Genomic DNA, 26,318 nt, shown 5'->3' with positions numbered 1-26,318 from the left:
TTGTGACAGCAGGCTCCTAATTAGTTTCGACCACCTGGGGTTCTTTAACGAGCACTGCCATCGCACAGCACAGTGGTTATTTTCATTCGTTTCTATCCAAATGCGGCCGCCGCAGCCGGGATTCGACCCCGTGATCTTTGGAAAATGCCGCTGAACGCCAAAGACACGAAGCCACCGTGGTGGGTTTGACGTACTCAGAAAAAGCCGCAAGTTCGTAACGCAAACAGTGCCATGCTTGGCGCCTAAGAGGAGAAAGGGCGTTCTAAACGAAAACACCGTATATTGACGACTAAGTTAGTGCTAGCTTTGGGAACTCTAACTGCACTCTTAACAGAAAAGAGTGAAGCGGGAGTAAGCTGTTCTTTAGCGCGATAAAGGGAGTGCGATAAAGGACACCTTACACCTACTCCCGTAAAGGCGTATTCATGTTTATGGCACACCACGTATATTCAGGTCAGTCTTCGAGACTGCTGACAAAATAACGTTCAATTTGGTCTTAATCAGCTGACTGTGCGCAGAGATCACACGGCAGGGAGAGAGGTTGGCGCAGTCAGAACTGCCGTGAACAAAACTGGGGGATGACGCGCGAACCTCGATTGAATTACATTTGAGCGCCATTAAGCAAACAAGGGAAGGGGAATGAGGGGCTCGTTTATAAATATGAGAGAAGCCGACAGCCACAGAAACCTAGGAGCACAGGGGATTTTTTTTATTTATTTTTTTTTGTGGTGTTGATCAAGTAAGAATATTACTAAATATGTTGTCGCTTAAAGCTAAATGATTAGAAAAGCAGAAGAAAAAACAACCACATGCCGCCGGTGGGATCCGAACCCACGACCTCCGAATTACGCGTCCGGTGCTCTACCTCTGAGCTACGGCGACGGCTGTCAAACCTTCTGCTTTCGGGGGTATTTATGTTTACAAATAACCTAACCTTGAGAGTGTTCATCAGCGCCACCCACGTTCGTTTTTCGTGTTTTCTAAAAGTAATACAGTGGATAGCGTCGAACAAATCATTATGGCTGCAGAAAAAAAAATGCTCCTATTTCGTATTTCTGGACACCAGGCGCGACCGTGTCAGGGGTATACAATTAAGTTTAGTGGAGGTTCACGTGGTTCGACAATGTATTTATACTTCTGTCAGAAGAGAGATCACATGCATTTTTCAAATGATAATTTTTGTGCTTGTACGGAGATATTTCGTCAACCGTTTCAGGTAGCGCGGAACAGTTTGGGAATTGTCTAGTTGGCGCAAAGTCATTTTTATGCGCATCGATTAGGTTTAAAAATCTCCTTTGTGATTTTTATAATGATCTCCATAGTAGTCGGCCAAGTTAAATATGTAAACTCTCGTAGAAATGCATCTCTCATGGACCTCCAACTAGTCGTGACCTGCGCAAGGCGCGGTATCTTCTTTCAGCAAATTTTACGGCGTAAGCCTTTCTTGGCTCATGAGGGGCGTGGATGGAAGTTTGTGGGCGGAAGTTTGTGGGCGGAAGTTTGTGGGCGGAAGTTTGTGGACGGAAGTTTGTGGACGGAAGTTTGTGGACAGAAGTTTGTGGACAGAAGTTTGTGGACGGAAGTTTGTGGACGGAAGTTTGTGGACGGAAGTTTGTGGACGGAAGTTTGTGGATGGAATTTGTCCGCACGAACTCTCAATCAACAGCTGATAAGCAGCATATATGCAACGAAATAAAAAGCCATTACGAAAAACAACTAAAAGAATATCATAATCAAAAAAGTAAAGAAAATAAAAATGAGAAAAAGAAACAAAATAAAAACAATCATAAAATGAAAACCGGAGGGAGAAAGAGAGGAAAGGAAAAGGTTTTGTCGTTTTCGCTCTTAAGCAGACTTAAGTGCAATCATTAAATTTTTCAGTTCTTCTAAACTAAGGCAAAATAAAGAAGACTGCCTACAAAGGCTTCTTTGCAGATTAAGCTTATGTTGCCCGCTTTCGCCACCTCTCTTGCGATACAGTGCCACCATCAAAACGATAGCTTATCTTTGAAGTGGTTCTGCGGTTCGAGGTGCTTTCGGCTCTTCCTGCGGCTCAGTGCACGATGCGATGATTGTGAACAATGGTCTATTTATCGGCTTTTTTTCAACGTCTTTTTTCTGTGCGTTTCCATTTTTGATGGTTTTTCCTCTCTCTTCTACTGGTTCGTGTCCATTCGTATCACATTTATCTCGGCCTCGCAAAATAAGTCCAGTGCTGGTCAGCGTTCTCTTATTGTCGTTTTCTATTCACGCCACGTTTAAGGGACTAGGAGGTGAAACTCAAGGCAGCCAGTACCGATAGGGTTACAGATATCTGTACCAAAAGCGGGAGCTTTTATCAGCTAGGAAAGAGCACGAAATTAAGTAAAGGTCTCACTACCATCGACCGTCTTTGCAACGAAACTGCAGTGCCTTCAAGACCAGTTTTTGTACTGCGCATCACTGGGGCTAGGGAACGTCGTCATTCACTACACTACGGCAATCACAGAGTCCCAGGTCCTGACGTCACGAGCTCGAATCCAGTGCCCCGAAAGATGTTCCTTCTTAAACCCAACCTTCTCATGATATAACAAGATAATAGCCAGAAAGAAGCATTGAATCAGTTTTTACTTAAAAAAATTGGATGCAATTGTCGCTTGTGTCCGTTTAAGGAGGGTTGAGGGGATTCTCATAGAAAGAGAGAGAAACCTTTAATGAGAAACAGAATTCAGCTGGCGTTCAAAAACCACTAGCATGCAACTCTGCATGCCAGTAGTTCATGCGAAAAATCGCAATTTAAGCACAGAGTTAACACGGCACCGTGGATCGTGTGCAGCCATGCCGATGTGAATAGAAAGAGTAGGTGAGCAGGCGACGCAAGAAAGGAGCTTTCCGTCGCGTTAGACCACGTGTAACACAAGAGAGGTGCGTAAGCGGCCCAGGAGAGAAACTGGGTGTGGCACTGGCTGCTTTAAACACTTTTTTAAAGCGAGAGCTTTACTACGGCAAGTCCCCGCGAGTTTCGTCGACCACGCGGCAACGACCTTGAGCCGCTCCGCACCTGCACCGTGCCCTACACTCCGCGATTAACCACGTGACACCACAGCGGCAGCAAGGTGGCGGCAGTTCCACCGACGCCGCGCGCCTCACCGACACGGTTGGCCGTGTGCTCGCCGCAGCAGCAGGAGCCGCCGCTGCCAGACGGCGTGCGCTTGCCTAGATAGTTACTCGTGTAGTGCGCGCTTCGCTATGGATCAAAGTGATGCTGGGTCACCTCACAACGTTGCGCAGAGGACTTCGCAACGTCGTCGGCAAGCGACATCAGACCACACCGTGGATATCGTCCGGCAAGCCGCCTACCTGGAGAAGAAGCGAAATGCTGATCGCGCCAGACAAGCGTCCGAGACAGAAGAGCTGACCGAACGGCTCGCAAAACGACGACGCCAAGAAAAGGAACGGGGACATAAAAAGGCTCTGGCTGAAGCCGCGGTAACGGCAACCACATGACTGGAGCCGCCGTCAAATGAACGGTTGACCAACAACACCATTCGGTTAGCCCAGTGTATATCGGCGACTAGCCGATTTCATAGGGACTTTACTGACAACCCCTAACCAAAGCTCTCCCTTTGTATAACTAGGGTTAGAAGAGTTAAACCTCAGCAATTTTTTTTCTTGCATTTTAGAATGACCAGTGATGATGGACGCGACAGAGCCCCATGCGCAAAGAAATGTGTTGGCCTGTTAAGTTCAAGCTGCATAGGAAATGTGACACAAGGTCAGGGTAAAGAGAGAGAGAGAGAGAAAATCAGAGGAACCGGAAGGCGGGGAGGTTAACTATAGGCGACGCCCAGTGTAATGATTACTGTGGCGCATTCGCCCTGATATCGGTTTGGATGAAGAGATGACGATGACCGGTTTTGGAAACGAAAACAAGGGAAGGCATGATAGAAGAGCTAGAAGCTGAGCTTTGACGTGCATATATTTCCGCAGCAAACTCTTTAGTCAAGCCCTGCGACAGCACACATATACGCGCCTAGTTTCTTATATAACTTGTGACGTGCTTATGTCAAAGAAATGATTCTCTGGTGTTTAGCGTCCTGAAGCGAGGCATGAGTTATAAGGGATGTCGTACTGGAGAGCTCCGGATTACATCGCATTGCACAAGGGAATTTTTGTATCTGGCCTCCGTGTGTTCAAATGCCCGAAACAAGCTGCAGTTTATGCGGCCGACATCCCTTGTTTTTCTTACATTATGGCAAATAAATGCATAGCATCAACCGCCTCAAGAGAAAGTGCATCGGCAGGTGATACTTTTGAAGTCTATTTCTGCAACTAATAAGCATAACATATTGTCGCAGCGATTCAACCGCTCCACAGCTGCGAAAAGAGTCCGCCCATCAAAACACGGATAGCAGCTACCGACAAGAGAAAGAAGATAAACCGTTAGCTTGCTGAAATTCCAACCGGGTCGTGCCATAAATGTTCCAGGTTAGGATTTATTCAGCATAACAGTGGCGCTGCAAATACTTTGGGCGAGGGAGATCAGCCAGGCAAGTAAATTGGAATGTGTCCTATTTCGGGCGATAAACAAGCAGGTGCTGTTTTCTCAACTGCACATTATTAGCGACCGCACTCAGAACAGAGCCATGACCTAATAATATCAACGGCGGCAAAAGTATGCAGCCTGTTTTCCAATGTTGCTGTGCTGCCATTACCGGACCATGCCTTGAATAAAGATTGACGAGTGCGTTTGATAACGTGAACCATCGTATTATCTGGACGCACTCCAGCAAACGATTTCCTTGTGTAAATCGGGGGCCATGCACGCTGCGTGAGGTGGTAAGCCGATGATGAAGAGAAAGGTGGCATATGTAGAAACTAATTACTTCCGAGCGAGGCTGAAGGGCCGCTCAGACATTTGGTGGACACGACGGAAACAGCCCAAGAAGCAGAACAGAACCATTTCTTCAAATGCCCGGGGAAGATACGTGAAGGGCAGAATCGGTCCATGCATTGATTTCAACAGTTTATGAAGGCGACGAAGGGAAGACTATCAGAATGTTTCTCTTTCCAACGGTGAAGACAAAGGGGCAGCAACAGCTGCACTTTCTTAAATGCAGCCACCTCTGGTATATAATGGCGTATTCCAATCGACCATCGGGAGCAGCTCTCCAAATTCGTGAAGGAGCAAGATATCCGTCGCGGTCCCATCAGAACTAAGGATCTGAACGTGAATCGCTCCCTGAAACACGCTCTTCTATTTCGTGGAGCAGAAAAAAACTTGCTATTGATCACCTTTTGGATTACGCCAGCAAAGTGAGGTGCGAACAGAAGCAATCAAACGTGACGCCGTCGAGCATGAAAGCCCGACGGCGTAGTCGTCGACAGCTAACAAGCCGCCCACCTTCGCTGGGAATAGCGGGTATGCGCTAAAGAACGCGTGAACGCGTTCTTTAGCGCAAAATCCGTCTACGCAAACTAACATGTATAAATTAGAGAAGGTTCAAAAGAGGGCGGCACGATACATATATAACAATTACCGACGTACATCAGTAACACATCTTTTAATCCAAGCTGGCCTTCCGACAATATCGGAGCGAAATCGTTGTGCACGACTTAAATTTATGTATCAGTTAATCAAGCGACACTACAGAACGGAACTCACCGATTTGGTTGTTTTTTCGTCCGGTTATGGGACGCGAAAACGACACCAGCTAACTTTAACTCCTTATCGCGTTCGAAATAACTGCTTTAAATACTCATTCCTTCCACGAACTATTTCCGATTGGAATAACCTTACTAACACTGAAGTGCTGCAGCCGTCGCTGACGTTGTTCTCGCAACGTATCACCTAGTATCACCTATTGCATTTGCTATTTCACTGTTCTGTTGTATATGTTTAATTGTTGCATTCCCAACGGTGCAGAAGAGCTTAAACTTGCACTGTTACTTTTTGTTTACTTTTGCCTGTTTTGTTCAACTGCTTAATTTGTATCCCCACCCTGCTAAAATCCCAACTACGGGATTGCAGTATCAATAAATAAAAATAAAATAAAAAAAAGGTTGTTCTCTGCCTATCATGAGAGACTAAGTCCAGGGTTACTGTTCTGTTATCAAGTTTTTGGGTAGTTCTGTTAGGCTTTTTAATTTGTCTAAAATTATCTGTTCCAAATGTTGCGGCGTGATGCAGCCACATAGGTACTATACAGATAAAGAATTATTTCCTATTTCGGTATTTCATTTCTAACTTTTTTTTCGTGCATTCTCATGCAGTATGTGAGGGGAAGGATATCTCCTCAAGAAATTTGCACATTGAGGTTTGGCTTTGCAGGCAACCATACGTTGTGAAGCGCCCGAGTGCTGTCAGAAAACTAGGGATATCGTACTGCCGTTCTCCGCCCATGAAATAGGTTGGCAGCCGCTCCATAGAATAAAAAAATCTGCTGAATTGGAAAGGTCCATGAACGGGCGTTCCATGATCACAATAGATTCAGGGGATTTCACAAGACAATGCAATTGATTTCATTGAGGGACATGTGTTAATGGAGGGTGATGACGATTGATGCTGTTTTTGGCTCAAGAATATCTGAGGCCAATGAGCACCAGAAACCGATATGGAATGAGGTGAAGGCCTCGTGAAGATTTACACTAAGTGATAGGAATTGCATGGCCATGGGTAACAGTCATAATATAATAAATACGATTTTCTACATCCTGAGATAATATCTGCATTTATTGGCAATGGACTGATTGAATTTCAGAATCAATCCCGAAATTAGCTCATGGGACGCTTGTTGTGTTATATTTTTAGTGCTTCTCTTAATACCATTCAAATCATGGCCCCACTTCCCGTCCCGTGAGGCCTAATAGCATACAATTTATCAATCCGAAAGCATTTCTATAGGCTATGCCGGCGGGGTCGTGTCACCCGAACGTGTGCTCAAAACGTGTCCGCCGCAGTTGTGACGTTCTCAGAAGAGGTAGCATCAAACGAATGGTTGGGATCGATGGTGGACGATGTGAGGATGCTGCGTAAAGAAGTTATGTTGTTATGATGATTATTTAATTAGAGCCATAAATTTCGAAAAAAAGTCGAATAGTGCTGACGTCGATATAGTGAGTGGATGGGAAAACAGTTATGACGGCAAAATAGTGGGAAAATAGGCAAATGAGTGAAAATAAAGTATGAAATGTATTGAAATGTATTTGATGAGTGATAATTAATCCAACAGAGAGTTTCCTTGACATAGATTAATTAGTTAATTATTATCAGCAAAAACCATTGCACGGTTGAACAGGCAGGACGGGGATATAGTAAGTGGATGGGAAAGCAACCATGCGGCCAAATTTGAAAAATCAAAATGGATGATTGAGATTAAAGAAGGTATAATCAGAGTGAATAAATCGATTTTTAAATAAATCTTAAGATAATTGCGCTAGTTAAGTAGTTAAATTAACAAACAAAAAGAAAATGAAGAGAGGCAAAGAGAGGGGGTGGTGGTGGTGGTGAAAACATTTATTAATCATAGAGAGAGATGTTGGGGGTCGTGACCTGAAGGGTCACGCCCTTACAACCACTAGGTGGGATGCCTAGTCAGGCACACCATTGGCGTTTGCCGCAGCCCGGGCGCGCTGCGTTAAGGCCCTTTGGGCCTCGAGGGTGCAGCAACCGGACAGGGTCGCCTCCCAGTCCTCTCGGGTGGGGTTCGGGATAGGGGGTAGGGATGGGTTCTGCTGGCAGGCCCACACCATGTGGTAGGTGTCAGACACCTCCCCACAGTGTGAGCACCGCCCGTCGAATTTAGGATCGAAATGCTTTAGAATTGCCGGGCACAACATCGTGTTGGTGAGCAGGCGCAGGAGTACCCGCTCGTTGTCCTTCCCCAGCCCTTTGCATGGGGTGGGAAGAGTTTGGTGCGTGGATTTGTAATAATCGCATATTTCCTTAAAAGTGTAAATCGGATTGAAATGGAAGTCCTGGTCGGCGTCGGGTCCCGTGGGAAATGCCCGGAGAGAGAGCGCGCGGGTGGCGGCGTCGGCTGCCTCATTTCCGTGGACGCCTTGGTGACCTGGAGCCCAAACGATAGATCGGTGCGCGGGATCCGAGTCTCGGCTACAATTTTGGTAAATACGATAAGCTAGGGGAGTAACCCACCCTTGCGTGACGTTTCGACAAGCCCCTCGTGAGTCGGTGATTATGTATTTGGAGGAGGTGTCAGAGGCTGCCAAAGCGATGGCAACCTCTTCTGCGTGAATTGCTGACTGGGCCTTGAAAGTAAGGGCGTCTACTGTTTTACCCTCGTGGACGACCGCGGCCGTGTACCAACCCCTAGAGTCCGGGCCGGACGCGTCCACGTAGAAGACTCCTGGTTTGCTCCGAAAATGGCGGTGCAAGGCTTCCGCCCGCGCCAGGCGCCTGCCATTATGATCCTCTTTAGACATATTGGTGGGGAGAGGCCGCACGTGGAGGGCGCGTCTCCAGTGTACGGGAAGGCGGCATCTCTCCTCTGTGAATTGAGTGTGCTGGATGTGTAGTCGGGCTAAAAGGCGGCGACCCGACCCTGTCTTTGTGAGACGAGTGTATTGGTTGTTGAGGTGGGCCTCCCGAAGCTCCCTAAAAGTGTTCACCATCCCCAGTGCCATAAGGCGGCTGGTAGAGGTAGAAACTGGGAGGTCCAGCGCTCGTTTCATGATTTTGCGGAGGATGACCTCGAGGGAATCCTCCTCCTGTTTCCGCAGGTGGAGGTAGGGAGTCGAATGCAAGATTCGACTGGTCACGAATGCGTTCGCCAGCCGCAAGGCGTCTTTGCATCGTAACCCACCGCGCTTGTTGGAAACCCGGCGGACCATGCGGCCCACCTGGTCCCCCACCTGCCGGAGCTTGGCGAGTGTTGTGTCGCAGCGTCGCTGGTTGTGTATGAAGAGTCCAAGGACTCTGATTTCCTTGGATTCGACGACGAAGAGAGGCGACGAGTGCCGAGGAGGCGTCAGTGCTTTCGCATTCTCCCAATGCGGGTCGCCGCAGTAAATCTCTAAATTTTTATCTCTTATTTCATTAGCTTTTCCACGTTTGAGTTATTCCGCGTTTATTGTGGTGCATCTGTTCTGAGTAAGAACAACCGTAATGGAGAACAACGGATCAGTTTCGAACACGTGGCGCTCTGCAACGTGTAGCGGATGCTGAGCACATGGCGTTTTGCATTTCGTCGAAATGCAGCTTCCACGGCCGGGAACGTAAATGCGACCTTGAACTCACTCCTTTCATTTCACTTCTACACACTGCCTACTATCCTTCATTTCCGCTGCCCCAGCTGAGGTGCTTCCAGCAGCGATAGCAGATGCCGGGGCTAGCAACAATCTTTTCCTTCCATTTATTATGTTATTAAAACCACTTACTACTACTACTACGTCGCGGTGGGCCACGATCATGACACAGCGAGAGTTTGCCATTTTGGCGAATGTCTGAACAGCGTAGATTAGAATAACGTGCGCTGGGTCACATAACGTCACAATGGTTTTCCTGATGAGTGTTGCACGCGTATCGTGTTCTCCGTTATATTCGCGTGTAATCCTTCCATTCGATGCCCACTGTACCTGAGGTGGTATCTGCCAGTGTTGCTAGCTTTCACGCGCGCACTGCCAGCGCGTAGTGTTGCTAGCTTTCACGCGCGCACTGCCAGCGCGTACGTTCCAGGGCTTATTACCTGTAAATACAGGGTCTGTTCTGAAAGTAGTAGGACTGGTTTTTTCCTGGGCGAACGTGCGGACGAGAGTTGGTCTGCGCGTGCAGGATCGTTGAAGGGGGATATTGGGAATGCTGGGGAAAATCGGCAGTAGGCTCTCGGCCGTTGAAGAGAGGAGGTCGCTTGTACTGTGAACCCCTGTCGAAACGTCTCGTCACGCAAATCGTCGAGCGTTTACTCGATCAGTGATACGCGATCAAATTTTGAATAAATCTTGGTAAAACGGGCAAAGAGACTACAAAATGATTAAGGAGGCCTACGGTGACGCTTCCATGGGTAGATCAGGTGTTTTTTGAGTGGCACAAGCTTTTCCGAGAAGGTAAGGAAAGAGTGGAGGAAGACGACCGCTCCAGACGCCCTTCGACCAGCAAGACCAACGAAAATGTGTAGCGAGTGAAACATTTACTTAACAGTGATCGTAGAATGAGTATCAGAATGATTGCTGATGACTTGAGCATTCCTCAAACCCAAGTTTTTGAGATCGTGACAGAAAACTTATCCATGCGGAAAGCGTGCGCGAAGTTGGTGCCGGGAGTGTTGTCAGAGGAGGAAAAGGCCAACCGGTAGGATCGTCATCATGTGAATGAGGACCCCGATTTTTTGCCCAGCACAAGGCGGCAATGCTGCCTCAGCCCCCCTACAGCCTCGACTTGGCCCCGCCAGAGTTTATTCTATAAAATAAAATCGACGCTCGAGGGGAAACATCACGGATCGGTAGAGGTGGTTCAACAGGCCGTGACGAGGGAGCTAAACAGCATACCGGTCCAGGCGTTCCTGGAGGCGTACGAAAACTGTAAAACTCATTGGCAGCAGCATGTCGGTGCGGAAGGGTGCTACCATGAAAAATTGTAATCGTTTGTACTATTCTCTTGAATAAATTTCGTTTAAAAAAATGAGTCCTACTACTTTCAGAACAGACCATGTATGCCATCTACCTAAAGGCGAGCACGCTATGAAAGTGCCAACTGGATTTGTTTTTCTTCGCTGCCGCTCTATTTCTGGGGCACCCCTATGGGCTTTCTGTTTTCTTTTTAAGCGTCTCCGGAAGTAAATTTTGATACCTAGGGCTTCCCTACAGTCTTCAACATTTCCATTTTTCTTTTCTATGCATGTTATTTCTTAAAACAGAGGATTAATAAAAACAAAGCGGCGATTTTTAAAATTTCCCTTATTCAGCGGCCAACTCGAGATGAACCTGAGTAGGATGATCAAGATAAAAGTTGGCCTAGTTGGTACTCGTATGCGGAGCGCACAGCTAACAATTCAAGAAAAAAAAAAACGGTAAGAAACAGCAGAAACAAAAATTCAACTTTGAGCCCAGCATTCGTGCCTCTGTTCGGTCCTCGTCACATTATATGATGGGCCACATAGGCCTGCAGTATTTTGAAATAAATAATAAAAAAAAATAAACGTAAAGTTACAAAACAGCTGGTCGTTCTTTTCCATAGTGCGCTGCCTTCTTTCGAGTTCTGAGATTTATTTTATGCACTTACCAATAAACGCATGCTTTGAGAGCTGTTTGAAGGCGCGCTTAACTTGCCGCAGGGCTTCACACTGTTGCGACAGGTTAATGTTAAAGTTGGAAGAAGGCACTAAAAAAACAAAGCAATAACAACGTTACGTGCGCGGAAAGTTCGGCTCATGGCCGAAGCAACGAATTGCCTTATGCTAGCCTTATCCCTTTGCCTTTAACGTCCTTGCGAGCGTGTCTACATTTTATGTCACTGCTGCACATCTGGGACGCACTTTCTATCAGCTCTGGTTAAAAACAAAAACAAACTCGACTGTCAGAGTAAGCAACGAGTAGCAAAGCAAAAAAATTAATTCCATTCGTTCGCGGGTGAGTGAGTGTTTGTACAGGTGTGTTTTGCCGTAAGCCCTCGGCTCTGAACCGGTTGAGGATGAGCCAATTGCACAGCGCGGCTTTTTTCAAGGCACGTGGACACTTTTGAAGCCATTCCACAAGGAGTCATGACGCACGAGTTGTCAGGGAGGTAAACTCCGTTGTGCTGGCCGGGTAAATTGTTGCTGGCAGCATGCAGGCGTATATGGTGGGGGTATCTCACGTGAGCTTTGGCAGCGAATATCTGTTTGCTCTCTAATAATGGCTGGTAGTCGCAAAAAAGAAGAGTAAAGGCTTTCATTATTTCTAGAGGACGGTCGGCGAAAACGAAAATAAAAAGATTTATTGTTAAGCAAGTGGCAACAATAACAGTGAGCGTATGCAGTGTTTATTGCCTGCATTTACGCGATTGTGACTAAGAGATCCTCGTGTGTCGCTTACGGACGTGTTTTAGGACCGATCGTCTACACCCGACTACTTAACAGATCATTCGATACCTGAGAACGAAACGTGGCAGTGTATTCGCTCAGTGTTCGTGGCGTCTTTCCTCCTTTAAACATAGAGCGGCGCTGAGACGCAGCAGTGCTCCTTTTAGGCTTCAAGCATATAGTCTCAGTCTCGACTAGCCAACTCGATGTGCACAGTAATAGCGCAAACTCGTTGACAAAGCACACTCTGTCGGCGCGGTCTTTTTTAGATAACCTAATTGAACAGTACGCATTAAGATATTCATCTTAACGGCGGTTCTACTGTCCAAACTTCACAGCGAAGGCCGTTCGCATTGGAAGTGAAATTAAAGTTTCGCACAGCAGCAACACTACTGCTGCATTTTTTATTTATTTTTTTTTTCGGGAGGGGGGGGGGTTGTTAATGGACGTCCAGAAAGCGCTTCGAAGATTTTCGCTAGCGGCAGCTCTAGCGATTTTTTAAGAAAACAGCAAACTGCTAGTAACCGACGAGGGTATATACTTGGACAAGTCGGTAATCCAAGTTGTTTATCGCAAAAAACACAAAGGACGAAGAAACGAGACACACCGGTGGTGTGTCTGCGGTGTATCATCTGTGGTGTGCATCTCGTTTCTTCGTCCGTGTTTTTTGCGATACACAACTTAAGCCAGTAACGGTCTCCAGCGGCAGGCTGCGGTACACCCTTTCAATTTTTTGACATGAAAATGCGAACGTCGAGTGCAACGATGCCGGGGCGAAGCAGAGTGCAAATCGGGAGAGGGAACGACATGCGCACCAATCATGCCACCGCTGTAGCTAGCGTCGTCTGTTGGCTGTTCTGTTTCGTGCGAAGCAACCCCTGCGAAACAAGTTTTACGGCTGAGTTATGAGACCGTTTGTTTCATGTTCTATCTGCTGCGTGTTTGTGGTTCTGGAATGGTGGAAACGCGTAGGGTTCCAAGCACGGCTCTAGGCTCCGATTTTATTTGCGGGTAGCGTGGCGAGAGCATTTCCTTGAACGAAATAAACGCGGCAATAGCGAGGGTCCTTTTCAATCAGTTTTTTGTAATCAGCGATTGCAACTGGTTTCTAGAGCTTGTTAAGCTATTACCACACGTATGCTCTTTTCAGATTCACCCATATTATATGCAGCGGGTAAAAACAATTCCTCTCAGTTTCTTGGGGCTCCGATGCATAACAGCCGATTATGGCTGTCGTGGTGGAAAATTTATTTTTGCTATTTACTGAAGAGAGTAGGGACTGGCCAGTCCTTACAAATTCAAGCAGGGGTCCCCAGTCCGGGACCCCTGTGGCTTCCGTGGCAGCTCGGACCCTAGCCACGGTGGCTTGCTGCCTCTCTAACGTAGAGCAGCCGAGCAGGTGGTGGTGGTGGAAAACATTTATTTACAGATAAACTTCGGGAGGTGAGGTATGAGCTGACCCAAAGGGGGCCAGCCCTCACAAGTACTAGGTGGAGGTCCCTAGTTCGGGACCCCAGTGGCGTCGGCCGCTGCCCGGGCTCGCGCGACCAGGGCCCGTTGGGCCTGCAGGTCAGAGCAGCCGAGCAGGGTCGCCTCCCAGTCCTTCCGGGTTGGGTTGGGGTGAGGGGGGATAGCAGGGCAGCTTTCTCAGGTAGGTGAGGAAAAAGGGGGGTAAGCGGGGTTAGGAGGGCATGCATACACCATGTGGTACCCGTCCTAGAACGCGCATCCATAATGAGGGCACACCCCGTTAAAAGCCGGATTAAAATACTGCACCACGGCCGGGCACAGTACCGTGTTGGTATACAAACGAAGGAGCCAACGCTCCTCGCTTTTGGTTAGCACTTTCGCAGGGGGATGAAAGCGGCTATTCTGGGTTTGATATAATTTAACAATGTCTTTGTTAATAATAGCCCGATTAGGTTCTGATACCTCAGGCGGCGTGTCGTGGCGATGCCCGGTGGTTGAGCGCGCGGGCTGAGGCGTCTGCAGCCTCGTTTCCCTCTAGTCCCGCATGTGCTGGTGTCCAGATAACGACACGTGGGCAGAGGCTGCTTGACACTAATCAGAACAGACTAGCGGACGAAGTTTATTCCAGCAGCATGAATTGTGGGCATGTGCTACCCTCGCAAGCTTTTGTTCTTTTTTCTTCCGGCGCGGCAGCGCCGAGCAGTCGACGCTCACGCGTTCATATTAAAAAATTGGAAGGGTGTAGGCGCAGAAACGGAACGGGAGGGGAGAACAGAAGACGGTAAGCGAAGAAGGAATAAAATTGATGGAAGCGAAAAGGAGAAGTTAAAAGGCTTTTTTTCCGAAGTTTCGGCACAGATCAGAAGTGTGGAAAGCTAGAAGCCACCACCGCGTCATGTTCGCGGTTTCAGCTACAGGTAGCACTGATTGCCATCAAACGTTTTAATCTGTCTGTGAGTTGACAGCGCGCTTTAGGCCCTGGAAATCAATCTGTTCTGGAAAATAAAGCTGATACAAAAAAATCGACGCGGAAACATCGTTGCGCGTAGGCCGTTGCTAGTAGCGTCGTCCACAAGCCCGAGCTGAAAACGTTGCCCATAGAAAAAAAAGCAGCACGCTAGCGGATTACTTGTTGAGCCTGCGAATCTCAAAAGACCTCAAAACGACGTAAAAAAATTTCAAAGGCCTTACCTTCGCCATCTTTTGCTGTGGTCATAGCGCGGCGTTCTCGTGCTTGCCTGGTCCCAATTGTAGCGCCGACGTTCTCGCCACCCCAGCCGTCACACACCGCCGAGACCTAAGAAAAAACCCTCGCTCCAGTAGCTTTCCGCTACTTCGCTTGTTCGTAGGGGTGCGCCTCACTGCACGCTATCGGCAAAGAAAGTTTCCGCCCTTTCCCTCACCGGTTCTTTGTGTGCATGTGCGTGTTTGTTCGTAGCCGCGAAACCGCCGTCTACCACGGCGTTGTAATCGGCGGCGGAATGCGACAGCGACGGCACAGCTGTCAGGCAAAGCGCAGCGGGCACAATAAGCGGAGCTCACTGTGTGTGTTCTTTTTTTGCATATACGGCCCATAGAGGCAGCCGCGCGCCATCACACAGTGACAACGAAGATGGAAGAAGCACCAGCACGCGTACACGGTGTTGACGTTACGAGTCGCGCGACAGGTTTTATCTCAACATCCAGGGCAGTAAAAGGCGCGGCGGAAAGCCTTGTACACACAGTATAGCCCCGGCTATACGAGACATTTATGATGCTTGAAGTAGGCAATCCGCCCTAGGTTCCACTCTTACGTCCTCAGGCTACCTTGACGATATACTTAGCGCGAAACTGTGTTGTTATAATGCGGTGTGTGTGTTTTGGCGCCTCGAAGCTCTACCCGGGCAGTGAGGTATGGTACGGTATGTGTGGTTTGACGCACCAAAACTGCTATGAGATAGGCTACGGTGTGTTGTTTTACGCCCTGATACTGCTATGGGGTATGGTAAGGTATGTGTTGTTTGACGTCCCAAAGCTGTACGTTGACTGCGAGATGCCGTAATGGAGGGCTTCCGACTGTCTTCGACAGTGGTTGCTTCAACGTGCTGTGCCATCGCATTGCGCACTGGTGTCTTTTGCATATCGTTGGCACAATGAATAGAAAGCTTTAGAACACTACGTTCAGAAGAGCACAGTAAAGCATGCCCACAAGAAAAGAACAAGATGTTAAACAAACTTTATTCGCGTTTAAGGATTCCTGTTGTATAACAGTTGTACGTAATCCACGCGGTCAAGATTTGAAGCTAGAGCTCAGAATACTGGGAAGTTAAATCACCGTCCTTGTATTATTGTTTAACACAACACTAACGCCTTTCCGTTTCATAATAAATTTCTGGCGCTACCACAGCGTTTTACCAAGACGAAAATGCACAAGTTCATGTCTCAAAAGAAGCATTGAGAGTCCGCCCACACAAGACTAAGGGACCAGGCGAAAAGAACCCATGAGTAGTGACCTGTTCGCACTGCTTAGTGAAAGCCAACTGTTCTGGCTTTAAACGCCCGAGCAATCAATGCTTGTTCTGGTTCTTTTTCCAGAAGGCATCAAGCTCTCCAATAGTCGAAATTAACCGGCAGAAACTACGTCGCATCTTCGTTGGCTTCCGGGATGGCCCCTACGAAGCGACTGTCGGTTCAGTGTCTGCACCCCAGTCCGTCGAAGAGGACGCCGTCAGTTTCTTGGCGGCCCGACGCTGAGCCTGGCCGCGTCCCTCTGCCGCGCGCTCCCGGAGGAAGGCGAACGCAGCCAGCACGGCGATGAGGACCAGGGCGGCCAGGGCCAGGCCCGCGCACTCCCACATCCACATGGGGGCGCGGCCCTCGAAAGCCCCAAACCTCTCGATGCGTCGCACCTAAAGATGGAACAGGACCGACTGCACTGAGGCACCCACGGTACGACAGTTACAAACTGAGCGGGGAAAAGAGAAAGACAGGAAGGGGCATGACGTCAGGCTGCATCAGATATGCCGGGTGTTGCACCTAAGACTTTACAAAATCTTTGAAAATAGGTTGGTTGGTTGGTTGGTTGGTTGGTTGGTTGGTTTATGGGGTTTAACGTCCCAAAGCGACTCAGGCTATGAGAGACGCCGTAGTGAAGGGCTCCGGAAATTTCGACCTTTAAAAATAGGCTTTTTGAGTTAGGAGAGCGCTTTCATCGGCATAACACTGTGAGCTGTGTACTACATCAGAATACAGCTAAGACGAGCTAACTACTAAGCTGGTCAAATAATACTGAGTAGTTAACATTGTAACCATTACTGTTAGGCTCCTTAATTACTGAGAGGCGTGTAGCCCACCGTAAGTAACATCCATATTTTTTAGAACCTGAAAACGCGGTTACCCTCGATGGTGTAGCAAAACAAATTTTGGTTGCGCCAAGCCACAATACATGCGCTTTCGAGAAGCTTACAGGTAAAGCAACCACTGTAGTGCACGTATCCCGTCGAAATAGCTAAAATTTGCAGGGCCACAGCGTAGAGGGCAAACGCGCTTTCGAAACTCTAAAAACTGATATGGATATTACGGTGGGCTACACGCCTTCCAATAATTGATTAACTGAAAATCACAAAATTGGTTTTTGAATAAAAGAAATGGCGCAGTATACGTCTCACATCTCAGTGGACACCTGAACCGCGCTGTAAGGGAAGGGATAAAGTAAGGAGTGAGAGGAGAAAGGAAGAAACAGGTGCCGTATAGTGGAGGGCTCTTGAATCGTTTCTAACACCTGGGGATACTTAAACCTACACTAACATCGCACAGCGCACGGGCGCCTTCTGCGTTTCGTCTCCATCGAAACGCGGCCACCGTGGCCGGGCTCAAATAGTTAAAAAAATAACTATTAAATACACCGGCCGGCTAGTTAGCATGTCATAGCTGTATTCCGATGCATTACACCGCGGACAATGGTATGCCGAAAAATGCTCCTCTAACTCAAAAAGCCTAACTTTAAAAATTGTGTGTGAAGTCTTGTGAGACACCCTATATATACACTAGACCTGCTTATTCTCCCAATGATTTTTCCGAGCCACAAACACAGTGTCATGTTGAATGGAAAGGCGCAGTAACGATAGACACATAGGCATCTCTACTGTCTCAATTTCGGTGGACAGCACAACCGCCAAGTCAGGGAGCGGAAGAAGGAAGAGAGAGAAAAACAGGAGGGCAGACTTGAACTGGAGGGCCCACTTAAGCTTTTACCCGCCGCGGTGGCTCAGTGGCTAAGGTGCTCGTCTACCGAGCCGGAGTACTCGGGTTCGAACCCGACCGCGGCGGCCGCGTTTCGATGGAGGCGAAACGCAAAAGGCGTCCGTGTGCTGTGCAATCTCCGTGCACGTTAAAGATCCCCAGGTGGTCGAAATCACTCTGGAGTCCTTCACTACGGCACTTAATTCTCTCTTTCTTGAACCCCAGATGGTCGAAATTTCCGGGGCCCTTGACTGTGCCGTGTCTCGCAGCTATTAAAAGGGAGGTGCTTCCGCCGGAATGCAATGAACAGGAACGAAAAAGGCCAGTCGTCATCCCATACTTGTAGTGGTCTTGCACCCCAACAAGAAGATAGCCAGCAGGCACAACAACGAGCAGGTCTTCTCTGCTGCAAGAAAATTAAAGTTGACGTGCCAGAGGGTAAACCGCGTCTAAACGCAGGAAAGTTGCGGTTCTTGTGGTCGACAGCATGAGGAACCGTTTCTGCGTTTTCAAACGGGGGTAATCTACCGAATTCCTATGGTTTCTGAGGTTTAACGTCCCAGCGACTCAGGCTATGAGGGATGCCGTAGTGGAGGGCTCCGGATAATTTTGACCACCTGGGGTCTTTTATGTGCACTGACATCGCACAGCACACGTGCCTCTGGCATTTCGCCTCTATCTAAATGCGACCGTCGCGGCCGGGATTGAACCTGTGTCTTTCCGGTCAGCAGCAACCACTGAGCCACCGCGGCGGCACCAGCATCTCTATGTCTTGCGGTGCCACTTATATTGGGCAAACTGGTTGTTTATATTGTGTTGCAGGAGCATTAAAGACACCTGGGATACATAGCACGCCAGGTACTTACACTTGCAGAGAGAGTCTGCAAAAAAAAAATAAATAACCAATTTTGGAAAAAAACTCGTGTTTCACATATGTAAAGAAACAGTTGGCACAGAGTTTCTAGAGGCGTTCTTTATCGCGAATGCCCGTGAAAGTTGTGTCGCGCGCCTTCGACAGCGTTAACGCCGAGTGAGATGGCATTCGCAGTCAAACCGCTTGAACAGCTGAAAATGGAAAGAAGTGGCACACATCCTCAGTGGCGGCAGCTATTTCCTTTATTAAGTCCTTTCTTGACGGATCAACGTTCAGTTGATAGTTTTACACCTTACAGTCGTCATGTTTAGTCCTTGTGACTACTCAGCGCACTCAAGCTGCAGAGCAATACAATAGCAACTCGCATCTTTTGCCACCTTGCTACCGTGAACACGCCTGATTTTTCTGTCTCTGCTCTCGCCCATAAGTTGCTCTGGCTAGCAGAACCCGAAGCGACAACCAGAACTCAAACAAGGCCTAAGAATCCGGTCGTTTTTCGCTTAGTTCTGCTTGCCCTACGACATGGGATTTTGTTTCATTCTTCAACTCGTTTTCCAATGTAAGCCTACCGGTTCTGATGCGGGGACATGATGCATCTTTGCTGCTGAGAGTACGTCCTGCGTCTCCGGTATGGACGATGGTGCGATGCCTCCGGTGGATGGCACCGCTGGCTGCAAAACGACCTGCGTTTGCCTGTGGCCAGGACAGTAGATCGGTAGCATGTCCACGGACGTCATAGTCTGGAAACAGTGGTACGATGGCTCGGATGATTGGCAACGTTTTTGGAAACTTCGGGCAGATGGCAGGGTATTCAACATAACCACCTACAGCTACACCCTGGAATGTACAGTTTGGTTCTGCCCAAAAGAAACACCTCATGATGCAACGAACGGCTACTACGCTAATATGCTACAAGACACACAGCTAGCTTGCTGGCTTCGTAGTTGTTTTCAATGTTTGGCGTAAGTGGAGATATCCAATGTTTGGATCCAGAGTGCTAAGAACATGTTCACTCTCATGTTCAAACGTCAGACGTACTCGGGAAAGATTTTAAGCAGTTTTCGGTTCTGGCGTGCAGTTTCAGGGTAATAATAGGAATTTGCTGTCTAAACGTCTTATATGTGTAAAATTTTTTCATCAGATATCTCCAGGCCGTGGTTAAAGAATGCAGCGCGAAAAGACAAGGACAAACGAAGCAGTGGACAGGACTGGCGCTGCATTCGTCCACTTCTTCGTTTGTCCTTGTCTTTTCGCGATAATTATCGCGACCATGATCACTGACCAAAGAGCCCAAAGAACCACTTTAGTCTCCAGGCCTTCTGAAAGGCAGATAGGGGGAGAAAGTACGAGTGTTTGATTCGGGGTCCACCGCGTTCAACGTGAAGGTAGTACACAAATACCCAGCAATTCTGAACAAAACCATTATTCAACGAGAAAGAGTTTATGAGCGCAATTTTTTCATATATCATAAGGTTTCACTGTAACAATAATTATATCTGCAGATCTCCTGTCGGCAGGCTTGTGTATTTTTATTGTTAACGTTTCCGCAGTCGTCAAAAACGTTCCCCAATGGCTTTCTATGGCGGTCTTAACTACGCATCAGAAGAATGGACCACTACCGTTAATATAAACCTAGCAGTATCTTACAATATCTCAAAATTCAAAATTTTTGTCCTAGAATACTGGACATGAAGACTGCAGCCTTCGTTACGCTTCTTCATTTTGCAGCAAAGTAAACTTACAGGTTGTTATCAAAATTCAGTAAGTATCAAAAAGCTTTTCTACTGCTCTGCTTTGGTAGCTGCCTCGTACTCGTGCAGTATGTGACGTCATTCAGGCAGGCAGGTGTAATGTTTGTGTCGGTAGAGCTGCTTTATTATCTGCGCTGAGACTACGCAGACAAGTGACAATGGTGGCGCAGTTTGCCAATAATACAGTACTAGGTGTGAAACGACAATTACGTTTCATCATTATCATCATCAGCCTGACTACGCCCACTGCAGGGCAAAAGGCTTCTCCCATGTCTACCTAATTAATCGTGTCCTTTGCCACTTGCGGTCACGTTATCATCGCAAATTTCTTAATCTCATCCGCCCACCTAACTTTCTGCCGCCCACTGCTACGCTTGCCTTCTCTTGGAATCCATCTTTCCTTCGCATTACATGCCCTGCCCAAGCTAATTTGTTCCTCTTGATTTTGGCTAGAGTATCATACCACGCGTTTGTTCTCTGACCCACTCAGCCCTCTTCTTGTATCTTAACGTTACGCCTATCATTCTTCTTTCCGTAGCTCTCTGCGTTGTCCTTAACTTAAGCTGAACCCTTTTCGTTAGCCTCCACAGTGTGCCGCATTATGATTTAGAGTAGTTTAAGCATGCGTCGTGTGGAGAAACGCACCTGACATTCGCCGGTGTGCGATATTTATGTTTGTTTGTTTATGGGGTTTAACGTCCCAAAGCGACTAAGGCTATGAGAGACGCCGTAGTGGAGGGCTCCGGAAATTTCGACCACCTGGGGTTCTTTAACGTGCACTGACATCGCACAGTACACGGGCCTCGAATTTCTCCTCCAAAGAAATTCAGCCGCCGCGGCCAGGATCGATATTTATGGTCTGTGCGCGAGGGGCAGCAGTACAGTGCACCAATTTCTTAAACGGGAATGGAAACTTTGCTTCAAAACAGTTTGTAATGTAACCTGAAAGGTAGATCGCATCGTAGGGGGAATAGTAACTGATTTGCGCGCAGGTACGTGCTTAAGTGCGCCCAGGTTTAAGTGCTCAAAAAAAGTGGAAAATTGATTTCGAGTTAGTGCTTAAACGGCGAATTTGGCTGAAAAGCATCTCAGAATGCAACCTAAAAGGGACCCATCCTCTGAGGTAAATGCCAAATAATTGGGCGAGGCTATATTACGGGCTGCTGGCAGAATACACCGAAAAACAAGGCCGGCAGTGTCGTCTTATTTGTCTTAGGCGGTGTCGTCATACCGTCACATGATGTGACAGTAGTGCGAAGAACCGTTCGAGAATGATTTTTTTTTGTTTCTTATAAAAGGAAAAAAAAAGAACAGGACAAATAAAAAAAATTGGAGGGGACCTTCAAACTCCGCCTTAAGAGTATGACGCGACAGCGGGACTGCTTAATCCCCATATATGCAGATGGTATCATTCTCTACCGTACATTCATATATCTCTAGGCGTACTCGTACCCTTCCTGGAACAGTGCTGAAGCTGGTAAGCGATGCGCCACTGCCCTGCGATGGCACGTGCTCCCAGCGGTGGGGCTTGTGCGGTACAGGCTGCCCTTCGGGAGTCGGCAATCAATTAAACTGTCATGTACGACGGTGGGAAGTTTGCTCATTATCGGGTGGGCAGGTTGTGACGCCGGCGCAAGGTCACGCGACTTAGGAGGTCCGCCTTCCTCCTAGGTTGCTCTCTGGGGACCACCTGCCGGAGTTATGCCCGTGATTTTTTCTTCAGAGCGCTGACGCCGACAACACCAACACCGGATTTTCTGGAGAACGAGACCTTTAACGCTGTTGTGTTATTTGTTTCCTCTGGAGGTGCGTCGCCTTTAGGGTAGCATTTTGAGATTTTTTGCCTTTGGTTTGACTGTCGGCTGCCAGCAGCTTTTTGGGCAGAGTATACTGCAGCTAAAAACAGGAGAAAAAAAGAGAATGCCGGCTGTGTCTTTTCATTGGCTATGTGTCGTGATATCCCCGGTGTCAGCCAATGGAGCCAAATTGCCGGCAGACTTCACTGTTATGTTGCCGGCTGGCGACACAGTAGTCTCGTCCTACAAATAAAAACCGAATCCGAACCGCTGCCCTACGCGCCCAAGAACACAACGGTGCTCCATTGCGCTACAGGAACAACGGGAATTGAGGGTTTCAATTCTGCTCTTAACCACTCGTAAGACATAATCGAATATTTGCGCATGCGTAGAACACGATCGAGCGGAGGAGGATGTCTGGTGAGCAACGCTGAGCTAAAGACGCCTGATCTTATTAGAAATAAAGGCTTCTGTCCTCAAAGGAAGCCACCACAGCGAGTATGGACGCTGTTCGCTGTTGCGCTGCCGCGCCTTTAGTTGTAAACTTTTGCCTGTGTTAACACTGCATTGCAGCACACAACGCGTAAAACCACTTTTTTAAACAGAACAAGCAAGTATTACACCTAGAGGATTGTTACAGAAAAAATAAAACAACCTCTACGTCATGCTTAAGCACATGACAAGCGGAGCTTTAAACTAGAGAAGCAGTAGTCCCTGGCCGCTTGCGTGAACCAGCATTTGGTAGAGATCAAATGAACTCGATGAAAACATGGTTTAACGATATGTGCCCGGGCATGAGCGGCTTACCGTGTTGTGGCTGACGTCCGAAGTCCGCTGGGTAGTGCGGTGCTGTCCAGCAAGATGGCTGTGGTTATCTTTCGTCGAAGAGCCCTGAACGTGCGCCTGTCGAACCGCTGCAGAGTTCTTGTTCACAGTAACGGGAAGAGTTCTTCCAGGTTCGTAGTATGGCGAGCGGTAACACTTTCTGGTGGTTTTAGTCGGCGTATTGCCACGACCTTGCGCGGATGACTTCACACTGAGCTCTTCGGCAGTGGCTCCTCGGAGTCGTGAAGCCGACGCATTTTTGCCCAGACTACTTGGGTTGTTTCTTTTCGTTGGCAGAACTGCGGAATGTTCCTCGGCGAAAACCGATATAGGCTGATCGCTAGAAATCCGAGGGCTGCCACTGCCGATTTTCTGAACGATTGTGTGGCTCTCTCTAAATTTCTTGACATTCAATGAGGCTTGGCCCACTGCTTCGATGTTCTCCGGCAGCTCTTCGCCTTTATCGTGGCGAAGACGAAGGGACTGACCAGGCGGCTCGTTGTTTGATCGTCGGCCAGGCTGAATAACTCTGCCTGGTCGTGCGGTATCCGGCACAAGCGGACGAGGTGCTGGAGACTCCCTTAGCTTCGTCACGGACTGCCCAGCGCTAGTCTCAGCGACGCTGTGGCGACGGCTTCTAGTGGTCTTCTTGTCCGGCTGCCTGTCGGGAGCTACGTCGGGGAAGAATGTGGCGTGACCTTGAGTGTGAGCTCTTGGCAACGTTCCGGTACCGCGCACGAAGGAGGGACGTAGGTGAAGATTGGCCTCCTCGGGATTCATTGGACCGGGTTTGTGACTATAATGTCACTAACCGGATGACTAATAGCTGCTTGATGATGATGATGATGATGTCCTCGGGCTGAATGGCACATACCTACGGCGGGGGATTGGCCAGGGTGCATAGCGGATACAAACGCACTCATGTACAGGGAATGGAGTATAATTAAATCTAAAATTTGGGACACAGAGCTAGAATTTGTACAATACAAAAAATACTGAGAAAGAAAAGTTGTGAATTCACATCCTGACAGGATCCTCCAGATTTTCATCATCATCTTCTTCTATTGCGCTCATCGCTCATGCGCAGTCAGTGCGTGTATATTAGGAAAGACAAAGAAAAATTTAAATCACGCGCATGCGCCTCATGACTCTTGGTCGATCCCCAAACGGGGGCACATGCCTTTACTTGCTTTTAAAACGACGGCAACAAGGTCACGGTGTAAAATCAAATACGGCGCCTTGCCGGCTGGTTTAAGTTCACCATGAAAAAAAAAAACTGTTTTAATGAGTAAGCATTGTATTGCTGTGTTTGAGGAGTTTGTCCGCATGGTTACATCCTAACGAATGAGTGTATCCGAAAATGAGTGGTACCATCGAATAGTGGTACCATGAGTGGTACCATCGAATAGAGCATAAAAAATCTCGTATCGAAATTAAGGGGTTTAGGTGGGTTTGTTAATTAGAGCCAAAAATGTCCAAAAAGTGGGCGGTTTCCTGTGATCATGAACTTGTCCGTACGATTACTTTCGAACGAAAGGGTTTATGCGAAAAAAAATGGTAGCACCGGATAGCGCATCAAAAAATCTGGTACGGGAAATCCGGGGTTTGGGGTGGGTTAATTATTTAGAGCCAAAAATGTCCAAAAGGTGGGCGCGGCTGGAGCAAAAGTGGTGCCGAATTTGAAAACGAAGGAAGTGTGGCACCACGTAGCCGGAAGTCAAATATGAAAAGGAGCGTCGCGCGAAATTTGAAAACTCATGCTTACGCATTTCTCCAATGCGAGTGCCGCAGGGGTCTCTAACGTTTTCTGCAGTGTGCGCCTTATCAATAGAATGACACATGCCCTGCTTGGGTACTTGACAGGTTTGATGCTTTCGTCCGAGTACTTTCAAGGAAATCAGACGGTCATTTAATTTTTTTTACCGTACGAGGAACTTCGGACCACAGTCACAACGAGAACAGTTTTGTCTCGTGTAACGAAGATATTTTTGCAGGTTCAGCAGGGTTAACAGAATGGCACGTGCACTGAACAGACAACACTAGCGGCAGGTCCGTGAAGAGGCATTCCGAGAAATGTTTGTACACCGCTGTTCTCTTTTACCAAGTGAGTCGCTTGCTAGCCGATACGATGAACCCGGCCCTTGGCCCGGCCCTTTTATTAATCCCGTCTTTAAATTGCTTAGGATTTCTTCGTCACATGCGCAGGCTGTACAGCATAGGCTGGCTATGACCAGCGACGCTTCCATCGAGACACCCTAGTATAGGCGTCACTGCTCAGAAGCCTATCTAGGACGTAAAGCCAGTACGCCCCGCCGGGTATTTACGCTGAAAATTGCTGCTGTGTCAAGGATAGCGTTATATACTCGCGCTAGCGAAACGCAGGCACTTCTGCGGCCCTCCTACTGCTTGCCATTACTCTACGTATTCGTTCAGAGCTCTGTAGGTTTGTCCAGCCTTCTCTGTGCGGGGTTTTCACTGACACGCGCCGTCGCCTATGCGCGACAGCCAGTCCCATGAAACTCTTCCGCACCGGTCATGCCCAGGACGCCAGCTGCCCTTCAACAGCCCACCAGGTTAGGAGTGCGAAGAGGGAAGCCTCAGCAAGAATAGAACGGCTGCTTCGATTTAGGTGGTGCAGACCGTGTCTAGGCAGCATTACATGGCAGTACTGGCACCGTCACGTCAGTACGCGAACTATATGTCCATAAAGGTTGCAAGTGTACTACAAGAAGTGGTGGGTACGGATGCGATAGCAGTCTGGAATAAAGGTAGTGCTTCTACAGGTTCTCTTGTGTTCAATGGCCCTTCTGGATGAAACGAAACGTCTTATGGCGTAGTCCTGCGCCAAAGAAGCCAATGAGTCTTGTGTATGCCAAGCTGGCGCTGGTTTTTTTCGTCAGAATGAATTCAAACAAAGATATACGATGTCATGACTAAGCTACATGAATAAACGTCCCTTCCACCCAATTACAAGCCTCTCCAGAATTGTGATGGCTGCTATCTCATGATGCGATCCGCTTCAAGCGCACATTTTTTAGATAAACAGCAAATTAAAATTAGGTGACAAAGAACGAGAGTAAAACAACAATTCTCGTAAATTGCCGTTTATTGCGCTTCGAAACGAATGAACGAAACAAAATCTTCGCATCATTTTTTACAGAACCGGAGGCAAAAAAAGGAGCGTCACTCGGCTCATATACCGTAAACGACGTTCCATTTCAGGTGCGAGGAGGTAATGGTAATTAATTGATATATACCGGTGAGCAATGAGGTTGCAGTCTCTAAAATGCTCGAATTATTGGAAGCGTTGAAAGCAAGTGTAGTTGGGGAACGAAGGTGCGGGCGCTGCCGTTGGCGATGAGGACGCCGAAGTGCACGAAACGGGAGT

At 47.9% G+C, this 26,318-nt stretch overlaps 2 protein-coding genes across 6 annotated transcripts in view; both read right to left on the bottom strand.

Annotated features, from left to right (window-relative positions):
- Positions 1-14,973, bottom strand: part of LOC149362495 (cationic amino acid transporter 2-like) — a 117,307-nt gene extending 102,334 nt beyond the window's left edge. Inside the window, exon 1 of the mRNA XM_089573076.1 lies at positions 14,655-14,973. Coding sequence (XP_089429202.1) covers positions 14,655-14,679 — 25 coding nt within the window. The 5' untranslated portion in view covers positions 14,680-14,973. The remainder of the gene's footprint in view (positions 1-14,654) is intronic.
- A 686-nt stretch (positions 14,974-15,659) lies between these two features.
- The window catches only part of LOC149362494 (uncharacterized), a 41,144-nt gene continuing 30,485 nt past the window's right edge, over positions 15,660-26,318 (bottom strand). For 2 of the 5 annotated variants that reach the window (XM_089573081.1, XM_089573080.1), the window contains exons 4-5: positions 19,128-19,298; positions 15,660-16,351 (exon numbers count right to left, since the gene is read on the bottom strand). In XM_089573081.1, the coding sequence (XP_089429207.1) occupies positions 16,115-16,351; positions 19,128-19,298 (408 nt within the window). In that variant the 3' untranslated portion in view covers positions 15,660-16,114. Of the gene's footprint in view, positions 16,408-19,127; positions 19,299-22,912; positions 24,306-26,318 lie in introns of those variants that run through there. The other 3 variants (XM_089573079.1, XM_089573078.1, XM_089573077.1) reach the window with 3 other exon arrangements.

This window comes from Amblyomma mixtum, chromosome 2, assembly GCF_055824585.1.
Source record: "Amblyomma mixtum isolate Tamu chromosome 2, ASM5582458v1, whole genome shotgun sequence".
Classification (NCBI taxonomy): domain Eukaryota; kingdom Metazoa; phylum Arthropoda; class Arachnida; order Ixodida; family Ixodidae; genus Amblyomma; species Amblyomma mixtum.
This window is presented reverse-complemented; position numbering and strand designations above follow the sequence as displayed.